Source organism: Canis lupus, chromosome 12, assembly GCF_048164855.1.
Source record: "Canis lupus baileyi chromosome 12, mCanLup2.hap1, whole genome shotgun sequence".
Lineage (NCBI taxonomy): Eukaryota > Metazoa > Chordata > Mammalia > Carnivora > Canidae > Canis > Canis lupus.
Window position 1 is genome coordinate 59,006,151 of NC_132849.1, and position 27,266 is coordinate 59,033,416.

General features: G+C 42.2%; 1 protein-coding gene and 2 long non-coding RNA genes across 16 annotated transcripts in view; 2 read left to right on the top strand and 1 right to left on the bottom strand.

The window, feature by feature from the left end:
• The window catches only part of LOC140601785 (uncharacterized), a 30,241-nt gene extending 16,802 nt beyond the window's left edge, over positions 1 to 13,439 (bottom strand). For 2 of the 8 annotated variants that reach the window (XR_012004854.1, XR_012004853.1), the window contains exons 1-3: positions 13,011 to 13,433; positions 9,497 to 9,668; positions 382 to 518 (exon numbers count right to left, since the gene is read on the bottom strand). This is a non-coding gene — a long non-coding RNA (uncharacterized lncRNA). The other 6 variants (XR_012004851.1, XR_012004847.1, XR_012004849.1 and 3 more) reach the window with 6 other exon arrangements.
• MBOAT2 (membrane bound glycerophospholipid O-acyltransferase 2) overlaps positions 9,996 to 27,266 on the top strand; it is a 122,875-nt gene continuing 105,604 nt past the window's right edge. Inside the window, exon 1 of one of the 6 annotated variants that reach the window (XM_072771165.1) lies at positions 9,996 to 10,037. In XM_072771165.1, the coding sequence (XP_072627266.1) occupies positions 10,011 to 10,037 (27 nt within the window). In that variant the 5' untranslated portion in view covers positions 9,996 to 10,010. Of the gene's footprint in view, positions 10,038 to 10,213; positions 10,425 to 14,203; positions 14,360 to 14,770; positions 14,914 to 27,266 lie in introns of those variants that run through there. The other 5 variants (XM_072771166.1, XM_072771164.1, XM_072771171.1 and 2 more) reach the window with 5 other exon arrangements.
• LOC140601786 (uncharacterized) lies at positions 14,920 to 23,351 on the top strand. Of its 2 annotated transcripts, XR_012004856.1 has the most exons (4): positions 14,920 to 20,467; positions 20,626 to 21,522; positions 21,813 to 21,982; positions 22,538 to 23,351. It is a non-coding gene; the product is annotated as an uncharacterized lncRNA (long non-coding RNA). The 2 variants fall into 2 exon arrangements; XR_012004855.1 differs by having other exon boundaries at positions 20,626 to 21,982.

A 27,266-nucleotide genomic window follows, 5' to 3' on the forward strand; every position in this document is an offset into this window, starting at 1 on the left:
AAAGTGCTTTATGGTGTATCAGGCTGAAGCTATTAGAAACAATGCAACAATTTTGAGAGTTCAAAACCTCTTGAACCTTTCAAACTTTTAAGTTTGAGCAAATTTGTTGAACTATACATAGATCCCTCTACTTGTTTCATTTTGGCGACGTTTTTTCTTGACCATGAAGAGAGTGGTAATTGTGGGCATAGAGAGAGTGAATTTCCCTGAATGGTTTTTTTTTTTTTTTTCAGCAGTTAAGTTGGTTTTATATCCATCCACATTCTACCCAGCTTCCCTGTGGCTAATAAAACACACTTGTAAGATACTTGGTTGAGGTGATTAAGCGTGCCTGATGTCCTTAGCAATTTGATGTTCAGTTAATAATTCTGCATTTCTTACTTTATGATCAGGCTAAGTGTCTAGAGCAAAAGCCCATAGAATTTCAGTCTTCTTTTTTTTCCTCCTTCTCAGGGCCAAAAATTGCTCAGTTTTCAGATTGAAGCTATAAGAAGTCTCGTTCAAGTACATTTTTGCTCCTGAAAGATTAAAATAATGGGCATAAGAAAAGATTCCTTCTCTTTTATTGATTGAAGTAAGTTCTCTCTTTTTAATTTCATCTTTGCCTGTTTCTTTTTTTTTCTTTGCCTGTTTCATATCTAACCAATCTACCATCATATTAGAATTTTCAAAGGTGTCCACCAATATAGTAACAAAATATACTTTAAGTTTTGTCTCTAAGTAGAAACAAAATCGCGGCTAATAAAAATGTATGTGGAGTGTCACAGTTTACAATTGTCAAAGCTCCCACAATGTGTATGAGAGCTAAGTGGAATTTGTATGTGCACTGAGGTTAGCCACGTAGTAAAGGAGGTTTGTGGTTCATGGAAACACTGTTAGATATGTTTCTATTATCTCTTCAGTAAACACAAATATTTTGTAGATGAATAGACAGTAACTAATACTAAAGAAAGTATAACTATAATAACTAATACTAAGTGAGTGCATGCAATTTCTTAACATTTTCAAAAAAGCTGTTAGTACTCATTATAGTCATGAATTAGTTTCATCCTGATTATGTCATCTGCGAAGTTTTAAAAGCAAAAATTGGGTCCCTGAAAGGTCTAATGTTAGACCTTGTTAACATGTTAATTTTCCTTATCTATTCAGATTGAATCAGATTTAATTCTCCAGTTGGGAATATTGTAGTAAATCAGAATAGTTATGACCTCAGAAGAAACATTCTTTTGTGTAATTCTGTGTCACCTCTGAGGCCTTAGTTTTCCATTACTACATTATTGCACTTGTGCTTTATATTGATTAATTGACCGTGTATTGGGAATAGTGGAAAACTCTCCACAAGTGACTTGTTGTTTTCATTATACTTTTTAAAGTTGGCGAGAATTTTATCTTGTGCCATAGCTGTTACAGATAATGGAATGGCTGCTGGTGAAAATATTGTTCAGAATTTCTACCTTGCCAGCAGCAAAGAGTGAGTGATGGTCCATTTCACTCTATCATTATTGCTTCTTTAAATAGAACTATAATTTTTTACTTTGTGAATATGACATCTTGGGGAAAAATGCTTGGTTTACATATATAGAATCAAAGATATTACACAGACCATCAAATGAGACCACTGCCCAAGGTCAAAGATATATTTCACCTTCTACAGGAATACCATTGAAGTAGAGAATTAATATTGTGTGAAATTCATGTCCATGTTATAACCCACTGCCCACATCTTCAAAAGCAGTATTGGTTTCTTTATAATTAATGGCTTTTCAATACATTGGTGAATTTATAACTCACCCTCCTCCTTTTGAATGAGGTGTGTGTCTTCTCTAGAAATTTGAGATGTATTTCAACTTGGAAGTCTAGGGGCTTACTATTCTGTGGCATATATTTTAAGGAAAAGGTCAATTTTTGTTCACTAAATTGTTGGCCTGACAAAATGTTGATACCCCAAATCTTGACAAATATCTGTATTCAGAATAGGTTTATACTTTCGCATCTCAATAGGAACAATTGGAGCATTGGAAATACTACTGTAGGTTTGTCTAAATCAAACATTTAAGAATTATCTTTATAAGAAAGACTCGATAGATAAATATAATTCAGAAAAAGTAAACTTGGTTCACAACTTAAATCTGAACACTGTTAATGTGTAATGTGAAATATTTTAAATAATAAAGATGCATGCATGTTCATTTCTGTTTTTTCTTTCTAAATAAACTGTCGTTTTTAACAACCATAACAATTGTACAACTATTAATTTAGGGTTAGGTATAATAGACCTGGAAACTATTTATGGGTGAATTCATATGCTTTGATATGATGCTATGTCTGATGATAATGTAAAGTTGGCTGATTTAATGGCCACTTAAATTCAGTTAGAACACAGTTCAAATCAATACTTTAATATGTGTAACCATTACTGTTAGTGATATTTATTTGATGTTGTTTATTAGTCATGCTATTTTATTTACTCTGTTGAATCAGATTCTCCTTGTAAGTATAACAAAATGCACTATTTCAGTAAAACCTGCTTAGCAGAGTTTAAGAATCAAGTTTGTTTTTTACTTTGGAAACATTTAACATTTAGTGTCAATAAAGATGCTGTTATAAGTTGAGCCCTGCTACTGTGAAAATCAGAAACATGAGGTGGATTTCTTATTTTTTAATGTTCTCACTTACATTTTATAAGTGGTTGAGTTAGTAATCATATAAACAGTGGAATACTGTGATTTAGTCGATGAGTGCATCAGCTTTGCCTGTGGTTTGGGTGTGTTGTGACTGCTTGTTTTCTTTTGTTGTACAAATTCCTTTTCTCATAACATGAAATTTTTAACTGCTTACACCATATTGCATTGTTATTGCATTTTGTTACTTTTATTCATTACCAAAGTTTAAAAAAAAAAGGATTTTCAATGAGGGAAATGTATGTAATTTTTGTGACCAATTTAATGGAAAATATTTGGAGGAAAAAAAACAGTAAATCAGGAAGATAAAGTTGAGAAAGTGTTAAATAAGACAAAGAGCTGGAAAATAGGAAAAAAAAATTGAATGAGAGGATCAGTTCAGGAAGTCTAATAGCTTATAAGTAAGAAGTCCATAGAGAACAGAGATAAGGAAGTGGAGAAATGATCAAAGACTTAAGAAAATTTCCCTGAATTGAAGGTCATGTGTTTCTGGAAGTGAACAGGCCCCTAAAATACCCAGTACAAGAACTAGAAAAGATCCTCCAAGATAGATCCCTAAAATTTCAGAATATTAATGATAAAAAGAATATCCAAAATGTTATTAAATAAAGAAAAAGAATAAAAAAACAGATCACATACAAAGATTCAGGAATTAAAGTGGCATTTCTTAACAGCCTCATTGGAGGTTGTAATCAAATGGAGTAATGCCTTTGAGATTCTAAGTGCAAAAGAGTTTCAACCTAAAATTCCAGACGGAGCTTTGGCGGATGTTACAGATCCGTGCACTCAACAGCCACTCCCCCTCTTTCCTCTTCCTAACTGCCTTCCTCTGCTTTAAGTACTCCAAAGCTAAAAAACAAAACAAAACAAAACAAAACAAAACAAAACAAAACAAAACAAAAAACTACTCCCCAGGTTCCCTTGCAGCAAAAGTGCTATGATTTACCAAGGTCCTATCAAGCGAACCCACCATAAGGGACTTGGAAGGTGGAGATGTGTGAGGTAGTAGCTATATGGGGTATCAGGCCTTCTGTGACATCCATGTCTCAGTGTTTCTCAACCTTTTTCTTTTTATTATTGCTCCCCTGAGGAGCCTTTTTAGATATTTCCCTCCCCAATTATTCCCATCTATGATATTGTAATACCACAGATACATTGTCTAACCATTTTTGTACTATTATATACGTTTTATATTTTATTTTTTAAAATATTTATTTATTTATTTATTTTGAGAGAGACAGAGACAGAGAATGAGAATGCACCAGGGGGATGGGCAGAGGGAAAAGAAAAGAGAATCTGAAGTAGATGCCCTGCTCAGTGCAAAGCCAGATGTAGAGCTCCATCTCAACCCTGAGCCAAAACCAATTGACTGCAACACCCAGGTGCTTCAGTATATGTTTTATATTTCAAAATAGTATTTTTGCCTACTCATTCCCTCCCAAAACAATTTTTGCCTCTATTGGGACAATATTGTGCCTGCTGAGAAATCATGTACTCTCTGATCCCTAGAATCATAAGTACCAAACAGCAGGTGGCATTGGCAGTGGGGTTGCTATTAGAACAGTCCAATGGGGTGATTGAGTGTTGTTCTTGGCTGTGTAACACCCAGGTGTTCCAACATAGGAAAAAAGTGAGAGAAATCCTTCCATGACACCAATTGAAAACCTTAGGCTGAAGGCTTGCGTTAGAACTCAGAGAGCACCCAGTCCAGAATGGGGCAGGGGAATGTAGCAGAACATCTAGGGAACCATAAAACTGATAGATTACCCCATGCATGCAACACTGTTAATAGATGTTTTAGAGTTGTGTGGTCAAATTTGGAGATGAATTAGTGATAGTTACACAGAAAATTGAATGAAGAAAAAGGTAAATGTTAACTCCAGGACAAATACAAAGTAATGGAAACATAATCATAGTATATTATGTGGCTCATCTTTGAAGAATATTTATGAGGTTATAAAAATGGAAACTCTGAATATTTATTTAACCCACAATGGTGATATAATTATACTGGGAGGATAGGTTCGAAGGAAGGGTGGAAAAAGAGCTGTATTCCCACCATCCATAGTAAAGTGGGCAATGTATATTGCTTAAAATGAGAAAGTTTTGAAATAGCAGTATATGCTTTTTTTTTTTTAAAAAAAAAAAGAAAATTCAGAAGACAACAGAACAGTTTTAAGAGTTGAAAATGTTAACTATGGGAAGCAAAAATCAGGAGTGGGGAGAAATCAGGAGTTGTTAGGTGACCTTCCTTGTTAATGTCTTATGTTGCTATTAGGTTTTTAACTTGCACGTGAATTGCCATTTACATACACATAAATGCAGTGAAATTCAAAAAATAAAAGCAAAAGAAAAAATGCCTGTACTGTTATTATTATTATTATTTTTGCCTGTACTGTTCTAAGGCCTATTAACTGCTTCTCTTTTCATCCTCTCCCTGGATGATCTCGTTAATATTTGTATACAATGGCTTTTTCTTCATAGAAGTCCCGGCATATGCCATTCCTTGGGAAAACATTAGATATGCATATTATTTATAGGTCTTGATCTAAATGAGCCTCTTAAAACTGAACACTGTGGTAAATGAATTCCCTTTCCTCCCCACATTCTCTTCCTGGTCCAAATACTCTATCATATGAATGGTATATTGGCCCATGCTGGCTTTCAAATGCAGGATCTCAAAGTTGGCAGATTTATGATTTTTGTAGAAACCAGTTACCAGAAACATAGAATATTTATATCCTTATTACACATATACAATCAAGAATTTGAGCATTTCATTTTGATTTCATCTAAATAACAGCATGAGTCCAGTAATGTTAGTTATCATTACTTATTTAGCGTTAGTGGATTTAGTTATTTTGACATAGAAAAAGGGTTATTGATTGATTATTTATAAATTTGAAAGACAATGGAACCTAGTTAATTTACTTATTCTGGTAGAAGAGTCAAGATCTGTGACTTATTTCTGTATCTGCTTAATTAAAATGAGGTTCTTAACAAAGTAAGACCCTAGAGCAATGGCTCTTAAACTTCTATGTGTGCTTAGGAATTAACCATGGATGTTGGTAAAATGCAGATTCCAGGGCCCTGACTTTTAAATCCTCCCCTTCCCCTCTCTCCTTCTCCTTCTTCAAATTCTGATTCTCCATGTGTTTGGTATTGTCCAGAAATCTGGATTTTAAACAACTGTTCTCAGTGATTCTGGTAAAGGAAGTTGCGTGGAAGCCACTGAGACACACTGACTTGTTGGGTTGTGTCAGACATATTTGTGTTGGCTTTTTTTTTCTTTTAATTTATTTCTCAATGATACTCAAGCAACTCTAGAGGGAATAATTTTAAGTGCTCTCTCAGATAAGTATCCAGGGACCAGAGGCTGAATATATTTTGCACAAAGAGGAATAGAGTAGCTTTATGCAATAAGATCAAATTCCTGGCTCCTGTCCTAGAATAATGTAAGATCATTTCATTGGTTACCAGTTGGATGCTGACCAAAAGAAGATAAGTATTTGTGGATTCAGAGAGATGGTATTTAAAGAAATACTATACAGAGAGATGAAGTCTAATGGTAACTGGGATTTTCAACATCACCAGAGTAATAATTTTTTAATTTTTATTTTTTAGGTGGGGGGCAGAGGGAGAGGGAGAGAGAGAATCTTAAGCAGACTCTGCACCCAGTATGGAGCCTGATGGCGGGGTCGATCTCAGAAGAATCCCTGAGATCATGAACTAAGCCAAAATCAAGAGTTGGATGCTTAATTGACTGAGCCACCCAGGTACCCCCAGGTAATAATTTTTAAATGTTTCACAAAGTAATACTCCAAATGATAAATTATACATTCATTTGCTCAGTTCTCCATGAAATCCTTATATTAATTACTGTTTGTCTTTTTCTTCATATTTTTTCTACTGTGTATATTGTAAAGGCTTGGAATCGATACTGACAGTTGAAAAACAAAATAATCTAATTAACCACAGTATATTCCAGGATTTATGAAGAAGATAAAGTTTACTGTCATCTGATCTATTTCTGTGAATATAAAGCTCTGTTTCAGGTGAGGTAGGCCAGGACTGTGATCAATCATTTAAATTAATGTTCTCAACAATCCTAAAATTTGTAGGGAACCATAAAAGACCACAAATAGCCAAAGCAATCTTGAAAAAAGCAAAGTTGGAGGTATCACAACTCAAGTTATATTACAAAGCTGTGGTAATCAAAACAGTATGGTACCGGCATAAAAATGGACAATGGAAGAATAGAAAACTCAGAAATAAACCCACAATTATTTGGTCAGTCAATCTTTGTCAAAGAAAGAGTATCCAATGAAACAAAGACTGTTCTTCAATAAATAGAGTTGGGAAAACTGGATGGTAATGTGCAAAAGAATGAAACTAGACCACATTCTTACACCATACACAAAAATAGACTTAAAATGGATTAAAGACCCAAATGTGAGAACTGAAACCATAAAAATCCTAGAAGAGAATACAGGCAGTAACTTCTTTGTCATTAGCCATAGCAACTTCTTTCTAGATATATCTCCTGGGGCACAGTAAACAAAAGCAAAAATAAACTACTGAGACTTCATCAAAGTAAAAAGCTTCTGCACGCAAAGGAAACTATCAACAAAGCTAAAAGGCAACCTACAGAATGGGAGAAGATATTTGTAAATTACATTATCTGATAAAGAGTTAGTATCCAAAATATATAAAGAACCTGTAAAAAAAAAAAAAAAAAAAAAAAGAACCTGTAAAACTCAACACCCAAAAACCCCGAATAATCCAATTTAAAAATGGGCAGATGACATGAAAAGACATTTTTCCAAAGACATACAAATGGCCAACAGACACATGAAAAGATGCTCAACATCACTGATTATCAGGGAAATGCAAATCGAAACTACAATGAGATATCACCTCACACAGGTCAGAATGGCTAATGTCAACAACACAAGAAATAATAGGTGTTGGTGAGGATGTGGAGAAAGGAGAACTCTCTTACACTGGTGGGAATGCAAACTGGTGCAGCTACTTTGGAGAACAGTATGGAGATTCAAAATATTAGAAAATAGAACTATTCTGTGATTCAGTAATTGCACTATGGGGTATTTACCCAAAGAATACAAAAATACTAATTGGAAGGGAGACATGCACCCTGATGTTTATTTATAGCAACATTATCTACAGTAGCCAATTTACCGAAACAGCCCAAGTGTCCACTGAGTGATGAATGGGTAAAAAAGGTGTGGTATATATATATACAATGGAATATTACTCAGCCATAAAAAAGAATGAAATCCTGCCATTTGCATAAGTCAGAGAAAGACAAATGCCATATGATTTTATTCATATGTAGAATTTAATAATCAAAACAAATGAGCAAAGGGGAAAAAACAGAGAGAGACAAGCAAACCAAGAAACACTAAAGTATAGACAGCAAACTGATGGTCAATGGAAGGGAGGTAGATGGGTGGATGGGTTAAAGAGGTGATGGGGATTAAGGAGGGCACTTGTGATGAGCACCAGGTGAGTGGAAGTGTTGAACTGCTACATTGTACATTTGAAACTAACTATATGTGTTAACTAAGCAGAACTTAAAAACTTAAAAAATTTTAAAAATTAAAAATAAATGAACTCTTTTTACATCAAATTTTAGTCCTCACTGGTTTTGTTTTCCCTCTCAAGAGATAAGCTGACTAAACTAACTTTTTGTTGTTACTCTACACTTCTGGTTGGTCTATGTTTTCTCTTGTAAATGTGACCATATATTGTGAGACCTGAGACTCCTATAATAACAGGCAAGGATGATGATGATGATGGAGGTAATGATGGATAATTTTATTGAGAGCTTATAGTGTGACAGGCATCACGTATTTGAATGGCACAGATCATTGTTATTCCCATTTTATAGATGGAAAGGTTGAGGTCCAAGGAGATTACATAACTTGCCCAAAACAAATAAGTAACAAGTAGGCTTCCAATTCAAGAAATCTGGTTCTAGTGCCCAACTTCTTTACCTAGTATTTTCTGTAATGCTACCCTCTCAATGTCTCCCCAAAATTAGGGATAATATTTCAAATGAAGAATCTAAGAAAGGAGCTTCTACTGGTAGTATTTTCACCCGATCTGCATTCTCATTTTGGATGTGGTAACACTATTTATAAATCTGATAATATAGTTGGTTTAATCTATCTTGGGAACATTTGGTACCTCTTTCATTACAGATTTCTACTTTTTAAATATCTTGTCACTTATGACTCAATTTTATTTTGTTTTTTAAGTAACCTATATGCCCAAAATGGGGCTTGAACTCACCACCCCAAGACCATGAGTCACATGCTCTACCAACTGAGGTAGACAGGCATCCTGGATTTCCACTTAATTTTAGTGTGTTGTGATTTTACTTTATTTACTTATTTTTAAAAAATATTTATTTATTTTAGAGAGAAAGAGAGAGAGAGAGAGCTCACGAGACAGTGAGCAAGGGAGAGGCAGAGGTAGAGGGAGAGAAGTAGGCCCCATGTCCAGTGTGGAGCCCATGCAGGACTCAATCTCACAACCCTGAGATCATGACCTGAGCCAAAATCAAGAGTCGGAGGCTTAACTCACTGAGCCACCCAGGTGCCCTCTAATGTGATTTTAATAGGAACTCTCTCGTGGTATTCAGTATTTAAAGCCTAGGTCAGAATTGACTTCTAAAAACACAAATAACAGAGAATAGCTATCAGCTTTCAAATGGAAAATAAATTGAAATATAATTTGATGAAATCGAAACCAGGCCACCATCTGATTACAAGGCATTCCTTAGCATGTACCTTATGTTTAACCAGAAGAGTCATCTGTCCAGAAGAGCAAGTCCTTTGACAAGCAAACTAGGTTAGATGTGGTAACCACAGACTTTATATGTAGAGATGATTCTCATTCCTAATTCTTTACTGCCTCGGGCTCTAGCATCAGTATTGTAATCTGTGAAGCAAAACCCAGCATCTGAAAAATGACAGAAATGGAGGAAGGGTTTGAGCAGAAAATACCTACAACACAATATGTTCTTTGACACATTTACCCACGAAGAAGGAAATTTGCTCAAAGTGTTAGGCCTCTGGGGGACTTACACAGAACGTGGTGGGCTGGAGAACCACCAAAGGCTCTCTCTTTGTTGCGGAGCTGGCAACTCCGCTAGTCAGACTAGACTATTTAGAAGAGCAGTGATATGTCAACATATCTAAAGAAGGGAACTCTTATAATTACAGGTAAACAAGAAAAGAACCTGAAATATTAAGCAGAACTGAGAAAATGAGGCCTTCTTGCCCAGCATGGTACCCCAAGTAGATGCAGTCAGTGTTCCTCAGGGTGATGGTAATTATGATGAAATCTGGGGTGGGAATTATGACTTACATTTAATGTGTTTCATAATTTGGACACAAATGCCATTATGCAAACGTGTGGAAGCATGAGGGTTTGTAACCGCTTCTATATAAGGATCAAAGTTTTCAGACATCATACTTATAAAAAATAAGCACTAAGGTGCTGTTCTTTTTTTATTGAGACTTTACTCTTTCATCTAAAGGTGAAAGAGCTGAATAAATCTATGAGGAAGGTGGAATGTTTCCCCGAGATGATGCACAGATATAACTCAGAAGTCATCACGGGTTGCTGAAAATCATAGACTTCTTGAAGAAGAAGGTCTGATTAGAGATAAATTAGAGGTAGTTCTGAAACCAGAGCAATGCTATTCTCAAACTGGTGAGTAATAGTTTTGTGTGCAGCTCCTAGTCACATAAACCTAGACTGAAGGTAGGCTTAGGGAGACAGAAAAAAAATCTAGAAATCCTTGGGAATCATATAATTTTCGGCAGAGAAGTCACTGTGAGATTAGTTTCTAAATCTAATGTGTACACGGAGGAAACCAAAGCAATTTGTTCGCTGTTATAGGGCCTCGTAAGTGGCAGAGCCAGAAAACAGCGGAGCCAGGACTTCAATGCAGGTCTTCTACCTTTACGGTTTCCTGTGTTTGTTACCTCGTGTTCAGCGTACTTTGTGATGTCCTAACTGAAGCATGTTAGGTCTTAAAGGGTGACTTCCTGAATGTCATTTTTTTGGTCTGTTAGGGTTAGTTTTAAGTGCTTAAAGATGCCAATTAGTTAAGTGGGGCTTTTATTACTTGTATGATCTAATGCCCTTCATCATCCAAATTATTCTAAGATAAAAGAGCACATAACGGGCAGAATGCTTGCCTAAGAACTCTCCTTTCATGACACATATCATTTTTATGAAACAAAAGCAGCTTGGCAGATTATTCATTTCTTTTGCGTGGTTTTTTCAAAGTTAAAAATAAGCTTATGTTAGCAATCTTTAACTACTAACTACCGTTTTAGGAGGGAAGAGCAAGGTAGACAGTCATTTTATTATATGTGAACTCTGCTCAGTGCTCTTACAACTTGGTCTGAGCAACTCTTGTTAAAATGCAGTTGCTATACGGAAACCTCTTCCATGTGAGTTCTTGTCTCTAACGCAAATACTACTCGTACCTTAAAAATAAGTAAGCCTATTGTTAATTTCACGTTCATAGAATACTCCTGTAAGGTAGGAGGAAGTTATATGATCCAGTTTAACAACGAGAAAGTTGAGGCACAGTAAAGTTAAGCAGATTTCTCAAGTTCACAGTTATTTAGTGGAAACGTCAGGACTAAAATTCGGGTCTTTCTGGACATGTTCTTTTGATTTTAACATTAGAAAAAGGATCTTATTTGGAACTTTCCTTACAGCACTTTATTCTCTGTTTTGTGGATGACTGTTTTCTTTTTTCGATTATAGCACCCCACAAAGTTCATGGGCATAGCAAGTACTCAATTTTTTTTTTCTTTTTAAGAATTAAGAATGTGAGAATCACTCTTACAGGATGGATGTGATCTGAGGTAGGACAGTGAGGCATTATATATAATTAGTTCAATTATTTCCCCCTTCATCACAGTGTAAGAGCATTCTAGTCTAATTAGCAGACAGTGGGTGGAAGGCCTGCACCAAATTTCCGCTATCATCACAGTTATTAGCTCAAGATACAGGCCTCAGTTTCTTCATTAAAAACATGAAGGGGTAGTGTTTTTAATATGAAAAACTAGTTTCCATTTTCAGAATTACATTTCTTGGCTGGTAATGAAGAGTTCTTAAGTTTTACCATACACCAGGCACAGCTCTGAACTCTTCATTTAGGTAAGCTTTTATAACCTCATAACCCATGGTTTTGGTGCTATTATTATCCTCATTTTCATACACGGGAATCTGAGGCTTAGAAAGGTTAAGTAGCCCAAGATTTTGCAGCTAATCAAAGGCAGACACAGCTGAAAACCCAGGTCTGACTCCAAAATGTAAGTATTAGTATTACACTGTATTTTACCTATAGCTTTACAACTCTGACAGCCAAATTTTCCAGATGGCTAAAGTCCTCCCTATTGTAGATATGTGGCCACCCCAAATAGAGGTGTATCATGTCCTACTAAGATAAAAATTCAGTCTAAGGAAACTCCTTTTTGTAGACATTATTTGTTCTAGACCTGAGGCTGTATCTGGATGCTACTTTATTTAGGTTGCAATATGTTCCCAACACCCACCTTTTGAGTTTTTTAAATGGTATTTTAATTTTTCCATCAGTTTGTGTGCTCAGATACCTGTAAGCTTTCTCTACGATTCCTCACAGTGCAGAAAAGGAATATTTTTTAACATTATATTAATAGAGAGCTCCAGATTACTGGTATATTTTAATGAGCAGCCCATTGAACAGGTTCGCTCTCTAATTGATTACAACTCCCATGGGAACACTACTCCAGGGAGAACGAACTCCCAGACATTTTGCTTTTTCCTTCTGTCCTTTAGTCAGTTTGGTTGTTAGGATTAAGCTAACCCAACAACAAAGGATTGCTAGGGAGAAAAGGATTGAACCTCTAGCTCAACTGCCTCCTTTCCAGAGCGATGAGTGAGGTCTAGGGGATTTAGAGGCGCATATATTCATATCTGTGCTGTCTCATCATCCAAGACTCTAGGAGATGGTCTAGTCAACGGAGCCCCTGACAGCTGATGAGAATTTCTGGAGTAGGTTTAAGGGTCAGGAAGAGGGGGCACCTGGGTGGCTCAGTGGTTGAGGTCTGCCTTTGGCTCAGGTCGTGATCCCCCGTCCTGGTATGGAGTACCACGTGGGGTTCCCTGTGGGAAGCCTGCTTCTCTATGTCTCTGCCTCGCTCTGTGTGTCTCTCATGCATAAATAAATAAAATCTTAAAAAAAAAAAAAGATGAGGAAGAAGAGGGCCTCGTGTTTCAAAGATAAAAGTAGACTACTTGGATCTCAGTCCTTTCTGCGCTGTTAGCTGTGCTCTTGTGGCACCTTGCAGCACTTCTCTGGGTCTCCGTCTGACTTGCGGGTGGTAATGGTACTCATGGCCCACGGTTTGGTTTGGTGTGGACATCGATACCCTTCAGGCCTTCAAAGCACTGTGTAACCTGTGGCTGAACTCCCATTAACCATTTGCTGTTTCCACCCCAAATTTCGGATTGCTAAATCGTTGCCGGTTGCGCTTTCCCTGGTACTCTCTTCCAGGAATCCGAGTCCTGCAGACAAAAACTGACACTTGCATTTTCAAGGGACTCAAATGGTTCACTTTTATGAAGTCTGGACAGACAGCTCAGACATCCCCATCACCTCCAGACCAGCAGGCGGGCGGCGGGCAGGTGCGCGGAGACTGCACCCAGCGGGGCAGGGGCGGGCGAGCAGGTGACCGCGGGGTGTCAGGCGGTCCTCCGGGGGTGCGGGGTGGGGTGTCCTGACCGGGCTCCAGCTGCACGGCCAGGGGTCGTGGGCGCGGCCCGAGGCACACACGATGGGAGCTGGCTTCAGGGCGGAGGGACGCCTCATCCAGGTCGCGTTCCCGGCGGCGGCCTCCCCGCGGGCCCCAACTTCGCCCAGCGCTGACTCGACGGCGACCCGCACGTCGCCCCTTTGTCTGGCGGCCGCCTCGTCCCCGCTCTGTTGTCAGGGCTTCCTCCCGGGAAGCGAGGCTGCCCCCGGCTGTCGCGACGCACGGAGGACGCGGCGAGGGCCGAAGCCCCGCACTCCCGCCGCGCGGGGCGCCCGCCAACAGCCCCGGCCGCAGCCCCGCCGCCCCGCGGGCCCTCGCCGAGGCCCGGGAGGGGGGCGGGGCGCGGCGCGGCCCGCGCCCTCTGATTGGCTGCGGGCGTCGAGGCGCCGCGCCGCGATTGGGCGGCGGGGCTGTCTGGCGCGAGGGCGCGCGAGGTGGGGAGGGGGCGCTGGAAGCTGCTGGAAGTCAGGGGGCGGGGCGGGGCGGGGCGGGCGCGGGCGCGGGCGCGGGCGGCCGGGGGCGCGGGGCGGGCGCGGGGGCGCGGGCGGGGGCGCGGGCGCGCGGGGGCGCCGGGGGGCGGGCCGGGCCGGTCACCGCCCCCGGCCCCTCCCCGGCCCCGCCCCGCGCCGCTCACACCGCGGGCGGCCAGGGGGCAGGCGCGCCGGCTGCATCCCCATCCTCGGCGTCGCCCGGCTCGGCGCGCGGGCGAGCGGGCGCGGGCGGCCGGAGCGCGGCGGGCGGAGCGCCAGGCCGGCCATGGCCACCACCAGCACCACGGGCTCCACCCTGCTGCAGCCCCTCAGCAACGCCGTGCAGCTGCCCATCGACCAGGTACCCGCGGCGGCCCTGCCGGCGGCGCGCCCTCGCCGCCCCCTCCCGGGCCGGGTGCCATCCGCGCGCGAGCCTGCCGGGGAGGGGGCGACCCGCCTGTTATTGTCCGCGCGCCACCTCGCGCCAGCCGCCCCTCCCCGCCGTGCCCACCCAGCCCCCATCCCGGCCGTGCCCGTGCAGCCCGGGGGGGCTCCGGGCACCGACGTGCGCGCGTGCATGCTCGGCCCTGCTGCCCGCCGCAGCCGCGCCCGGACCCCGCGACCCGGCGTCCCGGGGCCGCTCGCAGAGCGTGCGGGCACCGGGGTGCGCGGCGCGGGGAGGCCGGGGTGCCCGTGCCCCCCGCGCGCGTGTCACCGAGTGTGCCCCTCGGGGCAGCCGCATCGGACGTGCCTCGGAGGAGAGGGGGCCCCGGGCGCGCGAGCGAGGCGCGGGGGAGGCCGGCTCCGGGCGCCCCGACCTGCGCCCTGGGACAGTTTGCGTTCAAGTGCGGCTTGTTGAACGAGAGGCAACAGTTTGCGGGGAAGGCAGAGGTTAGCGAGGGAAGTCAGAGCGAGGTAATCATCCCAGGATTTCCAGCTGAGAAAGTTGCAACCTTGTTGGCGAGAAGGCACCCTTACCCCCTCCTCTCTCCCGCCCCCTCGAAGAAACAACCGGACCCGCTTTAGGGAACGGGGTATTTCAAGGGAGGCCAGCCCGAGTGTGTGCGAAAGGCCTCAGGGTTGTTAAAGAAATAAACAGGATTGTGATGGCAAAAGCAGCGCCATTTTTGTGGAGAAAAAAGTTTGGAAGTAATTTCTCCGAGTGACATTTAGGGTAGTGGTTGGGGAAGGGGGCGGCGGAGCTGGAGAATTGCCCTAGCCCCAGGCTAGAGGTGATTAACTGAAATTTTTGCTTAGAAGTATTTCAGGTGTACTCCATCCAGAAGGGGTTGTACTTTGCAAGGGATCCTGGTTCCTTTCCTTGGGAGTATTGCTGTCATGTCATCAGGGATTTCATTTATAAGACAGGATTCCTCTGTGTCCAGACTCGGTTTCATAGCAGCAAGATGGGAAACCACTCCTGGGCCTGACATTATGACATTAACTTGCTTTGTGCGCGACTGTTTTTTTTTTTAAAGACTGAAGTGTGCCTGAGTATATAAAAATTTCTGCCTTCTGTTTGGACCTGAATCCCTTATTTCTATTTCAGTCCTGATTTTTGATTCCTGGTAAAGTACCTATGCTCTGCAAATCTTGAGCAACAGTTCTAACGCTGTCATGCTAATGAAATACGAGCCGTGAAATTAATCATGTACTCTAAGAAAGTAGTCCTCTCTGTTTATTAATAAACTGATGAGAACCTAGGGTTTTTTTTTTTTTTTTTTAAATCTTCTTGGCCCTGTGGAGGATTCTCACTTTTCCAAACTGAAGTACAGTATGACCTTTTAGTGTATTACACTACTGACTTAAGTAGGTTGCTGCCACGGTAGCAGCAAATGGCAGGGATGCAGGATAGGCATCTGTTTAAAATTTTTTTTGATGATGGGAAGCTAGGCCCCAAACTTTTTTCTTTTTAGTTGAGGTGTAGTTGGCATACAGTGCTCTATTAGTTTCACGTGTACAACATAGTGATTGGACAATTCTGTACATTACACAGTGCTCACCAGATAAGTGTAGTTGCCATCTGTCACTATATAACTTTTCATTAATTTTAGGGAACAGGTGTATTCTTTCTTGCTCCGCCTACCATGATGTGTTTTTTTTTTTTTTTTTTACTCTGCTAATACCTTTTAATTATATAATGCTTATAACTTTTTAAAGTGATGTAGTATTAATGAACTCTTGTAAATATCTCAGCAATCCAGAGCAAGCTCTTCTCAGTACTGAAATAAACAGGAATCTCAAGGAAGGGTGACAGGACTAGAGATTTTGACTTTCCTTTTTATTACCTGTAGGTCCTGATTTGGTATCTTGGACAACTTTCTTTCTCTGGGGACTACTCTCAATTTTTGCAGCCAGTTGTATTTTGAGTTGTTTCCTCTTCTCTAAGCTAATCTGAAGATGTTGGATTAATAACCACACATGCTTAACTTTTTATAGTGATAATAAACTATTAATTTGAAGTACAAAAAAATCGACTTTTTTGCTGAGAAAACTCTTGGAATAATTAAAAACTCATGTTGTAGATTGGGTAAAGAGTCATTTAATCATTAAGATTGAGCAAAATAGGGATCCCTGGGTGGCGCAGCGGTTTGGCGCCTGCCTTTGGCCCAGGGTGCGATCCTGGAGACCCGGGATCGAATCCCACGTCGGGCTTCCGGTGCATGGAGCCTGCTTCTCCCTCTGCCTATGTCTCTGCCTCTCTCTCTCTCTCTCTCTCTGTGTGACTATCATAAATAAATAAAAAATAAAAAAAAAATAAAAAAAAAAGATTGAGCAAAATAGAAATTAATTTTTCTAACATGTAAATAATTGAGTCCAAGTTGAGAGGAAGCCTAAGAATTACTTGTAATCAAATAGTGTGATTCAACAGGAAAAAGACAAATCAGGAAATGAAAAGTGTAAAAATATAACTTGTTAGTATGTTAATTTGGTATGTGCTAATTAACAGTGTTTCGCAAATTTAGGAAATTATAAAAGCAGGTGTTTAATGTCAGAGGAAGAAAAAGACTGTGGGGCCAGAGAAATAGTTGAACTCTTGCACAAGAGTGAGCATAGAATTTACAAAATGATAGAAAATACTTGTCTGTATGGAGTATACAAATGTACATTGCAGGCTGTAAGGTAAGAGAGAAGGAGAAATGTTTTGCAGTGAGACCAGGCAAAGCAAAGGGGCAGATCTTGCCTTAGACTCCTGAGTTGGTTAATCCTGAGAATTGCAAAGTGACCTTGAGGTAACCATAGTATTTCTCAGCATGCCTTACATTTAAATAAAAGTATTAGCTCCAGTATGGAGTGAGGGTAAATGATACTTTAAGCCTCTGATGTTGCCCCTTTCTAGGCCTTGGATTCCAGGTGACTTTATTTCTAGGGTGGTTATCGTGAAAGGTGTGGATGGAGCGTGGATTTTGAGTTAGGACTGAGGGAGAGCTGTGCCAAGAAGAGGGCCGGACATACTGTGGAGAAATCATCAGATGTCACTGAATATAATTGTGTTCTTTATTAAGCGCTGATGCGGTGAATTTTTAAAAGACCCCCAAAGTGAGAATGATTACATGTCCCAGATCAAACTATTTTTTAGAGTTTTTTATTTTTATTTTTTTAAATCTCATCATATCATATGTTCTGCTACATTTGATTGACTTCACTCTGGGTTACCAGACTGAGTCTGCTCTGGTAGCCCCAGAGCAGCTATGGTAAAATATCCCCAGCGATGGGGTATCCAGGGTGGCATTCTTGGCAGCCAGTTGGCCCCATCACACGGTCCCATTTGGAGACAGGGCCATCGGTTTAGTGATGGAGCTATTTGGGTGGAGAGAGGACAAGAGGGAGACTCAGATATTTTGAAAAGTTTAGAGGAGGAAGAAAACGATGGGTGGGGGAAGGAAGATGACCTGTTGCAGCTAATCCTGCAAAGTCAGGTCATCATTACAGTGGGTGACACCTTACAGTTTACAGATCTCTTTCACAGCATTGTATGATGTAATTGAGCCTCACAATACCTTGTGAAGTCAGATGAGATTCAAGGTCTGATATATTTTAGCTGGATGTATATATGTTATATATATGTCATACGTATTATGGTATTAACGATTTGAGTAAGAGGTCAATTTTAACTTATAGTCTTAACATGTGGCAAATAATTTTGGCAGATCACTGTTGTAGATCTGGATTGCCAGTATATTTTGGGGGGAGATAGTGGAGATAAAGAACTTACCAAATACTGAAGTTCTGGTGGTAATTGTTGGAATAGAGAAAACTCTGTGTATCTGTAAGAGAGAAAGAAGTGTGAATGGAGGCTTATAAAATCCTGTTTTGTTTTTGGTCAATTTGTTGATTGACCTTTTCTCTATATTTTTCCCACTGTACGATATAGGCATCCAATGGAGTGAAGGAATATGTCTGGGAAAAGAGTAGTTTCAAATATTAGCTTATTTAATCCTCCCATAGTTCTGTGCTATGATGAACCCCATTTTATAGATGAAGAAATAAGTGGAGTTTTCAGCATTGGGCCTTTGTAAGAATACGACTTTTAGGGGGAAGAAGGTGAGTAACAACGAAACAAGCAAATCAAGGATTGATTTTATTTTAAAGCTGCCACTTGAACGCTTTAGGTTTAGGACATAAATATTTAACTCATTTGTCTGTCCTGTCTACTTTTACACCCGTAATGAGCATCAGTCTTCATCACGAGAACCCAGAAAATACTGAGACAATCTGCTGTGGAAGATTCCTTTTAATAAGGAAGGCATATGGAACTAGGAATCTTGAATCTGTATTTTAGGCCCTGTCAGTTAACTAATTTTAGATATGTCACTTTACATAAATGAGTTCCCTTCTGTGTAAAATGTGTGTTGTGCTTAGTTTTAAAATTCCATGATCCTGTGTTTGTTTCATTAGCTGAAGAAGCTGCCCCAAATTCTTTCTGGACTGAGTTGGAGGGAATATAAATAAAAACTTGAGGGAGGAAAAATGGACTAATAAATTTTGAAGAAGTTTGCAACAATGAGAATTGAAACTGCCTTTCTTTAATCTGAAGCAGCTAAGCAAAATAACCACATGCCCTGAAAATTGCAGTTAACGCTGGTTTCCCTGAATTCTGTCCCTTTATCTGTAGGAAGTAGTAGTGTGGTGGTGGGGTGGCAGAGGCACGATTGGGTCTGCAGCCAGACTCCGCCAGCCCTGTGCTCTTTGGCAGATTACTGTTTTTCTTCAAGCCCCAGTCTCCTCATCTGTAAAACAAATAATAAATAACACCTACTTGTAGATTATTGTGAAGATTAAAACACATAAAGTCTCTGTAAAGCGCCTGGCTCCTCGTATGTTTGTTACACCTTTCCTCTCCATGCGTTAGGAACTGTATGTAAGTTAACATCTGTTCATATGTATTCCAGTTTTCATCTTTAGGACTTCCTTTTTTAGGAAGGGAAATAGGAGGTTGAGGTTCAGTCATATGCCCACACAGTGATTAAATTAGGATTAAAAAATCTAGTTTTGAATTTGGAGTCAGAAGTGGTTTTTCTGCCTCTTTACAGCTTCAAGAGTTCTTTTGTCCCCTGCTTTAAAACTTCCTGTGTTGGCCCTGCCTTGAGAGGTACAAATAACCCTAGTCTCTGTTTATGGGGGGGTCCATCAGGGCTGACTTTCCAGGGAAGTCATCAAAACGACTCACACACACACAGCTTTTGCCTGCAGTTAACAGGTGAGATTCCACAATGAGAGAACTTGATAAGATTTCTTTAAAATAAAACAAGCCATAACCACAGTCCTTGCGAGAGGGATCATTTCATGATTTTAAGGATGACATGGGTCTAGCCTGAAGCCCAGCTTTGGTAAATATGTAGGGTGTGGAAAAGGAGGGCGAGGATCACTAGTGTGTGAAAGGTAGAATCAGGATTCAGGAGATCCGAATAGGCGCCAGCATGCACGCCTTCTTCTTTCTGGGCTTATCAGAATCCTAACCATTCTTCCAATTCTGTGTCCCATGCACCTTGCGAATAAATCTTTCTCTGAATCCTCTCCGAAGTGACTGATTTCTTATTTGAACCACAGAAACATTTTGGATTTGATATAGTTCCGGCATTTATTCTGCTTATCTATGTATCAGGCAGGGTTCTGGTGGGAGCCAGGTTGAACTAGGTAACCAAGGAGACCTTAAGAACTATTTACTGAGATAAGGGCAGGTTTAGGGAAATCAGCAAGGAGGAGCCCAGTCCCCCAGGACCAGCTCCACTAGGCCTAGAGAGACTGGGAGGAAATGGAGCAGAACCCTAAGGGGGAGCCCGGGGGGCTGCTCCCAGAGGCCTCCTTGAGAAGGGGGTGGGAGAGGTGAATGATCCCTTGCACCCCTCCCATCCTCCATCTCCTGCTGGTGTCTCCTTCAAGGGCGCTTGATGCTTTGGGGCCGCAGAATTGAAGTGGAGGGTGGATCTGGAAGGGCATTTAAATACCCACAACAATATGATTACTAGTAAGTATCTTACAATTTTACTCATTTCTCGACCTGCTGAATACAAATAAAAAAAAAACGTTTTGTCACATCCCCATTCTGTCTTTTTCTCAGTTATTCATTTTGAAAGAATAGTTGATTCTTGCTGTTTCATTTTCCTAATTCCTGTTCACTCTTAGAACCATTGCAGTCAGTCTGCTGCCTCCAACACTAACAGCCGAGTCCAGCGGCGACTTGAAGAGATGCACTCATCGGTCACTTGCCTGTGTCACACTCCTCGTGGCCTCCACGCTGCCTGCGGCGGTGCGCTTTCAAGTGTGGCTCTGAGACCGCTTGTATCAAAAGTCCCTCGGGGCTGTTGTTAAAAATACAGATTCCCAGTGTCTACGTAGAACCTCCTGCATGAGATGAGGGCCAGGGAACTAGTGTTTTTGACCAGGCTCTTTCCTACCCCCACCCCCAACCCCACTCCCCATCAGAGAGCTTTTTAAGAGTCTCTATATTAACTCAAAGGCTAGAAACATGTGATGTGTTTTTAAAACGTTTGTATTTGATTATTTAATGTGTAGCCTCTAAAATAGAACACAGGATTATGGTGCTATTAGCAGTAGGATCGCAAGATTTGGAAAAATAAAATTCATCGTGTTCTCCAGGTGGTATGGTCCTGGAATGGCGTTCGTTTTTTGTTGAATGAGGTACACGCCTCGCTTCAATCCTATTGTTTATCTCTCGTGACTGTGTATGACCTCAGGTATAGACAGTGTCAGGAGTCAGAAGGTGGGCTCCTCCCCGGATATGAGGCCTGCCTGGTGAGAGGTGCTGTCCCCGATTGCCAGCCCTACTTTGAGAACCTCGGACGGCGGGCTGAGAACCTCTTAGTGTGGCCGCTCACTCCCTTATATTATCCAGAGCACGGCCGCCCCAGCCAGACCCGGCGACAGCGTGCCCAAGGCCTCACGTCTACAGGTGGTGGAGCGGGAGTTTCAAGCCCGGTCAGCTCCTGCTTGCGGTACCTGTGTCCTCAGTCACTTGATGTTCCTTCCGATGCTTTTCCTGTCTTTTGACTCCGCCTTGGAGTAAGCTGTTTCCCCTGCAGCCCTCCTGCTCCGCCTCTCCCCTCCGCTCCGGGCTCCCACCCGTTGGTCCCTCCGTGGGAGTGGAGCAGAAGCTCCCCGGTCATCCGGATCTGTCTTTGGGAGGCGTTAATGGGCACATCTCGGGGCTCCCCCCTTTCCTGGGGCTCCTTCTCACATGTGGTTTCCTGCCCACTCTAGGAAGCCCTGTTTGGTTTCGGGGGGTTTGGCAAGATGATTTCATTTGCTTATTTTATTTCATTTATTTCATTTTCTCCCTGCTGGGCCATCAGTTGCCTATGAATCGGGGCCTCCTCTTACTCACATGTGCTCCTCATGCTTCGGACCAGCACTGGCTCACTTAGGCCGCGCTTGGGACGAGGGCACCCCTGCGGCCAAGAGCACAGATTGGCACCGGTGACCGTCACTTACTAGCTGTGGCCTTGGCATCCACAGATATCTGGTAGGCGGGAGGGTCCTGGTCTCTGGAATGGGGCACCTGGTGGGCCCTGCGCCTCGGGGTGGGCTTGGCGGGGTGGAGGTGGCTCCCTGGTGCGGCTGAAGCTCGCTGGTGGCTCCCGGACTCCGCAGGTGCCTTTCCCAGGTGGTGGCCGCCACAGCGTCGGCCCGTGAGCTCGGGGGTCTGGGGGTGCATTTGCGGCCGTCCCCGGTGCCCGTATTTGAGCGTCCGGTGTGCTGGACAGTGTGCTGGCCCTGCGGATCCGGAGAAGAAAGTGGCAGCAGCCTAGAGCAGCGATTTTAAGACTATTCCAGAAGCACTGCTAGCAGGGGGAGCCGGTGCTCGGGATCGGGGTGGAGGGTCTGGGTGAGGAGCTCCGAGGAGCGGGCAGGGGGCCTGTACACTTGTGCTCCACGGGACTCCGGGATCGTTTTCCGGGGACCGCTTGGCTTCTTCCCTCCCCGCCCCCCACACCCTTCTGGGCTGGCAGGTGGGTGCCAGGGGCTGGGAAGTCCGTGGTGGCCCCTCACTGGGTGACGCGCTTCCTTGTCTCTGCAGCCCAGCTGGCCAGGGGCTCCTCACGTGGGGTTCAGGTCCCCCGTGACTTGGTGACCTCCAGCATCCCCAGCCTGTGAGGCTTACTGAAGCCTGTACAGCCGACCCGTCGTTCCCAGGGAAGCTCCACCAAGCCTTTTGGCTGACTATTTTTTTGGTAACTTAAAAGGAGATTGGGAAAGCCTAGAAGAACTTTGGAGGGCTGCGACGATTGTTCCAAAGGAAATGAAGATAACCCCGAGAGGTACCAGCATTCTCAGCGAAATGACTGCAGCGTCTGGTGATACGGGAGATTAGGAGTGGTTGAGAAGAGAGGCTTTATCAAGAGATTGGGAAGAAAGCGTAATTGAAGACTGCGTAATTGTCTTTATTCAGAAAGAACAAAGGGCTGCCGCAGGTGCTGTGCCCTCTCCCCTTCCAGAAGGACTCCTTTGGGGTATATGCCCCCTGGCCCAGGACCAGCCGATCCAGGGAAGCCCGGGCCAGCAGCAGGTGCCACCACTGGATCCCCTCTGGCAGCCAGCGTCCTTGTGGACTGAGGAAGCCAGGGGACCCCCAGCTGCCAAACAGATGGACCTGACTTTTCTGTGAAGGCGCAGGCCTCTGACCAGCTCGCCTTGCCCCTGTCTAGGCAGTGGACAAAATGTCACATACTTTATTTTAATCCACAACCCCATAGAAACTTAGTTTTTAGAGGATTTCTGTGTGAAACTAGGTATTTGTGGAAGACTGGACTTACAGATAATGTGTAATTTTAGGTATATTTAAGTTACTCAGTTATATGTGTATTAAATAACTCTCTGCTTATACAAACAAACTCTGAATCCTTTTCCTTTTTTAAAAAAATATTTTATTTATTTATTTATTCATGAGAGACACAGAGAGAGGCAGAGACACAGGCAGAGGGAGAAGCAGGCTCCATGCAGGGAGCCCAACGTGGGACTCAATCCCGGGACCCCAGGATCACGACCTGGGCTGAAGGCGGCGCTGAACTGCTGAGCCACTCAGGCTGCCCTGAATCCTTTTCTTTTTGAAACTAAATTATATGTAAATCTACATACATGAAAGATACTTAGGTGATACCTAGGTTTTTCTTTTTTTAACTTATTTAAATTCAGTTAACATACAGTGTATCATTAGTTTCAGACGGATACTTATTTTGTTAAAACTGAATGGAGAGAAAGGCTCTGCCTTTTTGCAAAACCACAGGTCTAGTGGGTGCTCAGTGGTGATTGAATTGAATGCATTGAATTTGACAATATTAAATTTCAAAAATAAATGTAAAGTCCTGCAATGAAGTTCTAGAAATTAATTGTATAAAAGGAGAATGGCCTGAGACCAGCATTAAATTTTGAGTAAACCTTGGGAGAGTTTTTGTTGATTGGAAGGTGCCATTTAGCTGACCAGGTCACAGGTTAGGTGAAGTAGTAACGCCAAATTAAATTCAAAATTTGGACGTCTAGAGGTCACTGGGCAAGGAATGTAAATGAACATAAATGTAGGTGCAGCCTTTTATGAGGTGTGGACAGTATGGCCATCTGGAAAGCCCATGTCCACTCTAAAAGGAAAGCCCTCCCTCTTGCTCATGGTTACCAAAGCTGATTTTTCAAGGGAAGCTGGAATGCTAGATTTTTGTGAAAATACGATTTTTAAAATTTTGGCTAAAATATGCTTACGTTTTCTTTCTTTGAGCTTGAACAACACGTGTAGGCCAGATTTAGCTTATTGGCCATTAAGAAGTATGTAGCAGTTTCTGTTACAGTTGAGGGTGGGGAGTCTGCTCTGAAGTATATCCGTCTAGAACATGAACCAACCAGAGTGTAACAATAGTCAGCACCCAGGACTAGAGAATCTCTGTCATGCAGTAGTTGAAGAAGTAATTCTTTTATTTCATCACTTGGTAATTTCATCCTTAAATTGGCCAATAGAATTTCAAATTAAGTTTCACCTGACTAGTTCTTTTCCTTGGGAGTGGGTCACGTCTTGGAAATAATCTTGAAAGTTGATATTCCTCTATTTTTTATTTTTAAAAGATTTTATCCATTTATTTTAGAGAGAGCTAACAAGTAGGGAGGGGCAGACAGAAGGGGAAAGAATTCGAAGCAGACTCTGCACCAAGCATGGAGCTGAATGTGGGATGTGGGGCTTGATCCTACCACTGTGAGTCCCGGACCTGAGCAAAAACCAAGGCTTAGATGCCCAACTGATTGTGCCACCCAGGTGCCCCAGAGAGTTAATATCCCTTTAAAGAGGGAAGGTTGGAATCTTACACAACTATCGTTTCATTCTTTAGGCAGATCTAGTATTACAGATTAGATTAATTGATCTAAGTTGTCCAGGCTGTTTTGTGGGGTGTGACATTAAAAAAGAATCTATCTAATAGGGAATAAAGTAATATTTGAAAATATTTGATTGTGTAAGCCCCTGCCACTTTTTCAGTTTTGTTAGAGTGTGCATTGAATTTTGGCTGGTGTGTTTTGTCTTGTGATAACTATTCAGGGTTTGGAGTTTAAGTTTAATCTACAGTTGCTTCACTGTGAGTCTTAGCATGCCTTTTCTAATACTAGGACTGGCACAGCTGTTCATGTTAGCTGCTTACCAAGAATAGAAATAACGAAGACTTTCAGTGTCTGAGTAGAGCTGAGAAGATGAAGGTAGAGGGCAGGGTGAAGATTCCCTTGCTGATCCTTAGTATCTTCGGAGATAAGAAGTCCCTAGTCTAAGATGATAATTTTGTTCTTGTAAAATATTTTAAAATCACATAGTAAGAGAAAGTCTTGGTATATTTGGCATCAAGAAATTGAGCTTCAGCCTTCCATTGGATTTGAATGCAAATTCTGATAAACTAATCAAAATTGAAAGAGAATTTTGGGTATTGTCAAACTGGATATTTGTTACAATTTGCAATATGGCTTGGAAGGATTCCATTCTAAAGTGGTTTCTTTTTTAAAGTACAGGAAATATAAATTAATGGAGAAATACAGTGTTCTAAGAAGGTTTTTGGCACAGACTCAGAGTTTACCACATAGGATATAAAGTAATTTAGAAAGTAATTTTGGTAGCCAACACTTGAGTAGATTAAAAAAAAAAAGTCCTCAGAATATTAAAGACCAAAGGATGTTGGGACCATTTCAGCAAAGACAGAATAAATTGAAATAATGCCCAAAGCTGGTCCTGGATTATTTTCCTTTCTGTATTGATTTTATTGAAAACAAGGACCTCTGAAAAACAATGAAAATGTTAAACTGCACTTGCCTATTTTGTTCCTAATTCTAGATTAGGGAGATGTATGATATTGAAGTTTTAGCTCTTGTAAAACGAAAAAAGGCCCTATAGGTCAGTGTGCCTTGGCTAGGTTGGTGACGTGGATTAGCAAGTAGATTAGCCATTTCTGTTTTGGACAACAGACAGTGTGCAACAGGGCCCGGCCCAGCAAAGGAAGGCCAAGTGTGTGGTGTATTACTGTAAGTCCTATCCTGGGACGGTGGACGATGACCAAAATCCAGAGCCTTCTCTGAAACTGGGGATCAAGTTAACGAGATAGTAGTCATGTAGGAGATAAACCTTTGATAAATTGGTATCATTCTGAGAGTGACTATGGAAATTTGTAAATTGTTGGAGGGTAGTAATCTGCAGCGAATGTTCGTACTTTTAGAACATTTTTTTTAAAAGACATTATTTATTTATTCGTGAGAAACACACACACACACAGAGAGAGAGAGAGAGAGAGGCAGAGACACAGGCAGAGGGAGAAGCAGGCTCCATGCAGGGAGCCCGACGTGGGACTCGATCCCAGGTCTCCAGGATCAGGCCCTAGGCCGTAGGCGGCGCTAAACCCCTGAGCCACCAGGGCTGCCCTAGAACATTTTTTTTTTTTAAAGAGGAAAGTTGCTGGGTGATGGTAACACTTGAGGTGTTAGGAATCACCATTTTGGTGGGAAAGAGAAAGAAGGGTAAGTAGATATGGCTTACTGAGTACGTTGTAGGCCAGGGGTTTATTAGGTCCTGGATATGAAGATGAGTAAGAGCTGGTTCTGGCTCTTGAGCTGCTTGTGTAGCACGAAGAGAAAGATTGACAAATGTTTACAGCATGTACGTGAGTATCAGAGGAGATGTTGGGATTAGTTTGGATAAAGCTGCTACAACAGAGAAGCCCAATAATGTCAGTGACTTTGAGATAGTTTTTTTTTCTTAGGTATCAGTTTGATGCAAATGACCTAGACTGGTGGATAGTTAGGCACCACCTGGTCATCCAAATACCCGTATTTCTTTCAGCACATTGTTGTTCTACTGGGGCCTTATTATCAGCCTGATTGAGGCTGGTTTGTGTATGGCAGTGGTCGTCCTTAAGCTAGAGGTGGCAGAGGATCCTCTGCTACACTTGCTGAAACACATTGCTGTGCCCTATGAACAGGGTCCAGATCGGGGCCTGACAATTTTTCAAGTGTACTGGGTTCACAGGTGATGTTACTGCTGCTGCCCTGGCGACCATACTTTGAGATCTTGGACGGTTCCAGTCCTCCAGCAGGAAAGAAGGAGAGAGAACCCAAGTGGTCAGTCGTTGGCCAGAAGTGGCACATACATATCACTGTGACTCACATTCCTTTTGCTAGAGCTTTGTCTCATGGCCACAGGTCACAGCAAGGGGATGGTTGGGAGTGGGTCTAGGGGCTGGTAAATGTCACCTACCTGGGCAGCCATGTCCAGCCACGCTTCTGCTACTGTGTAAGAG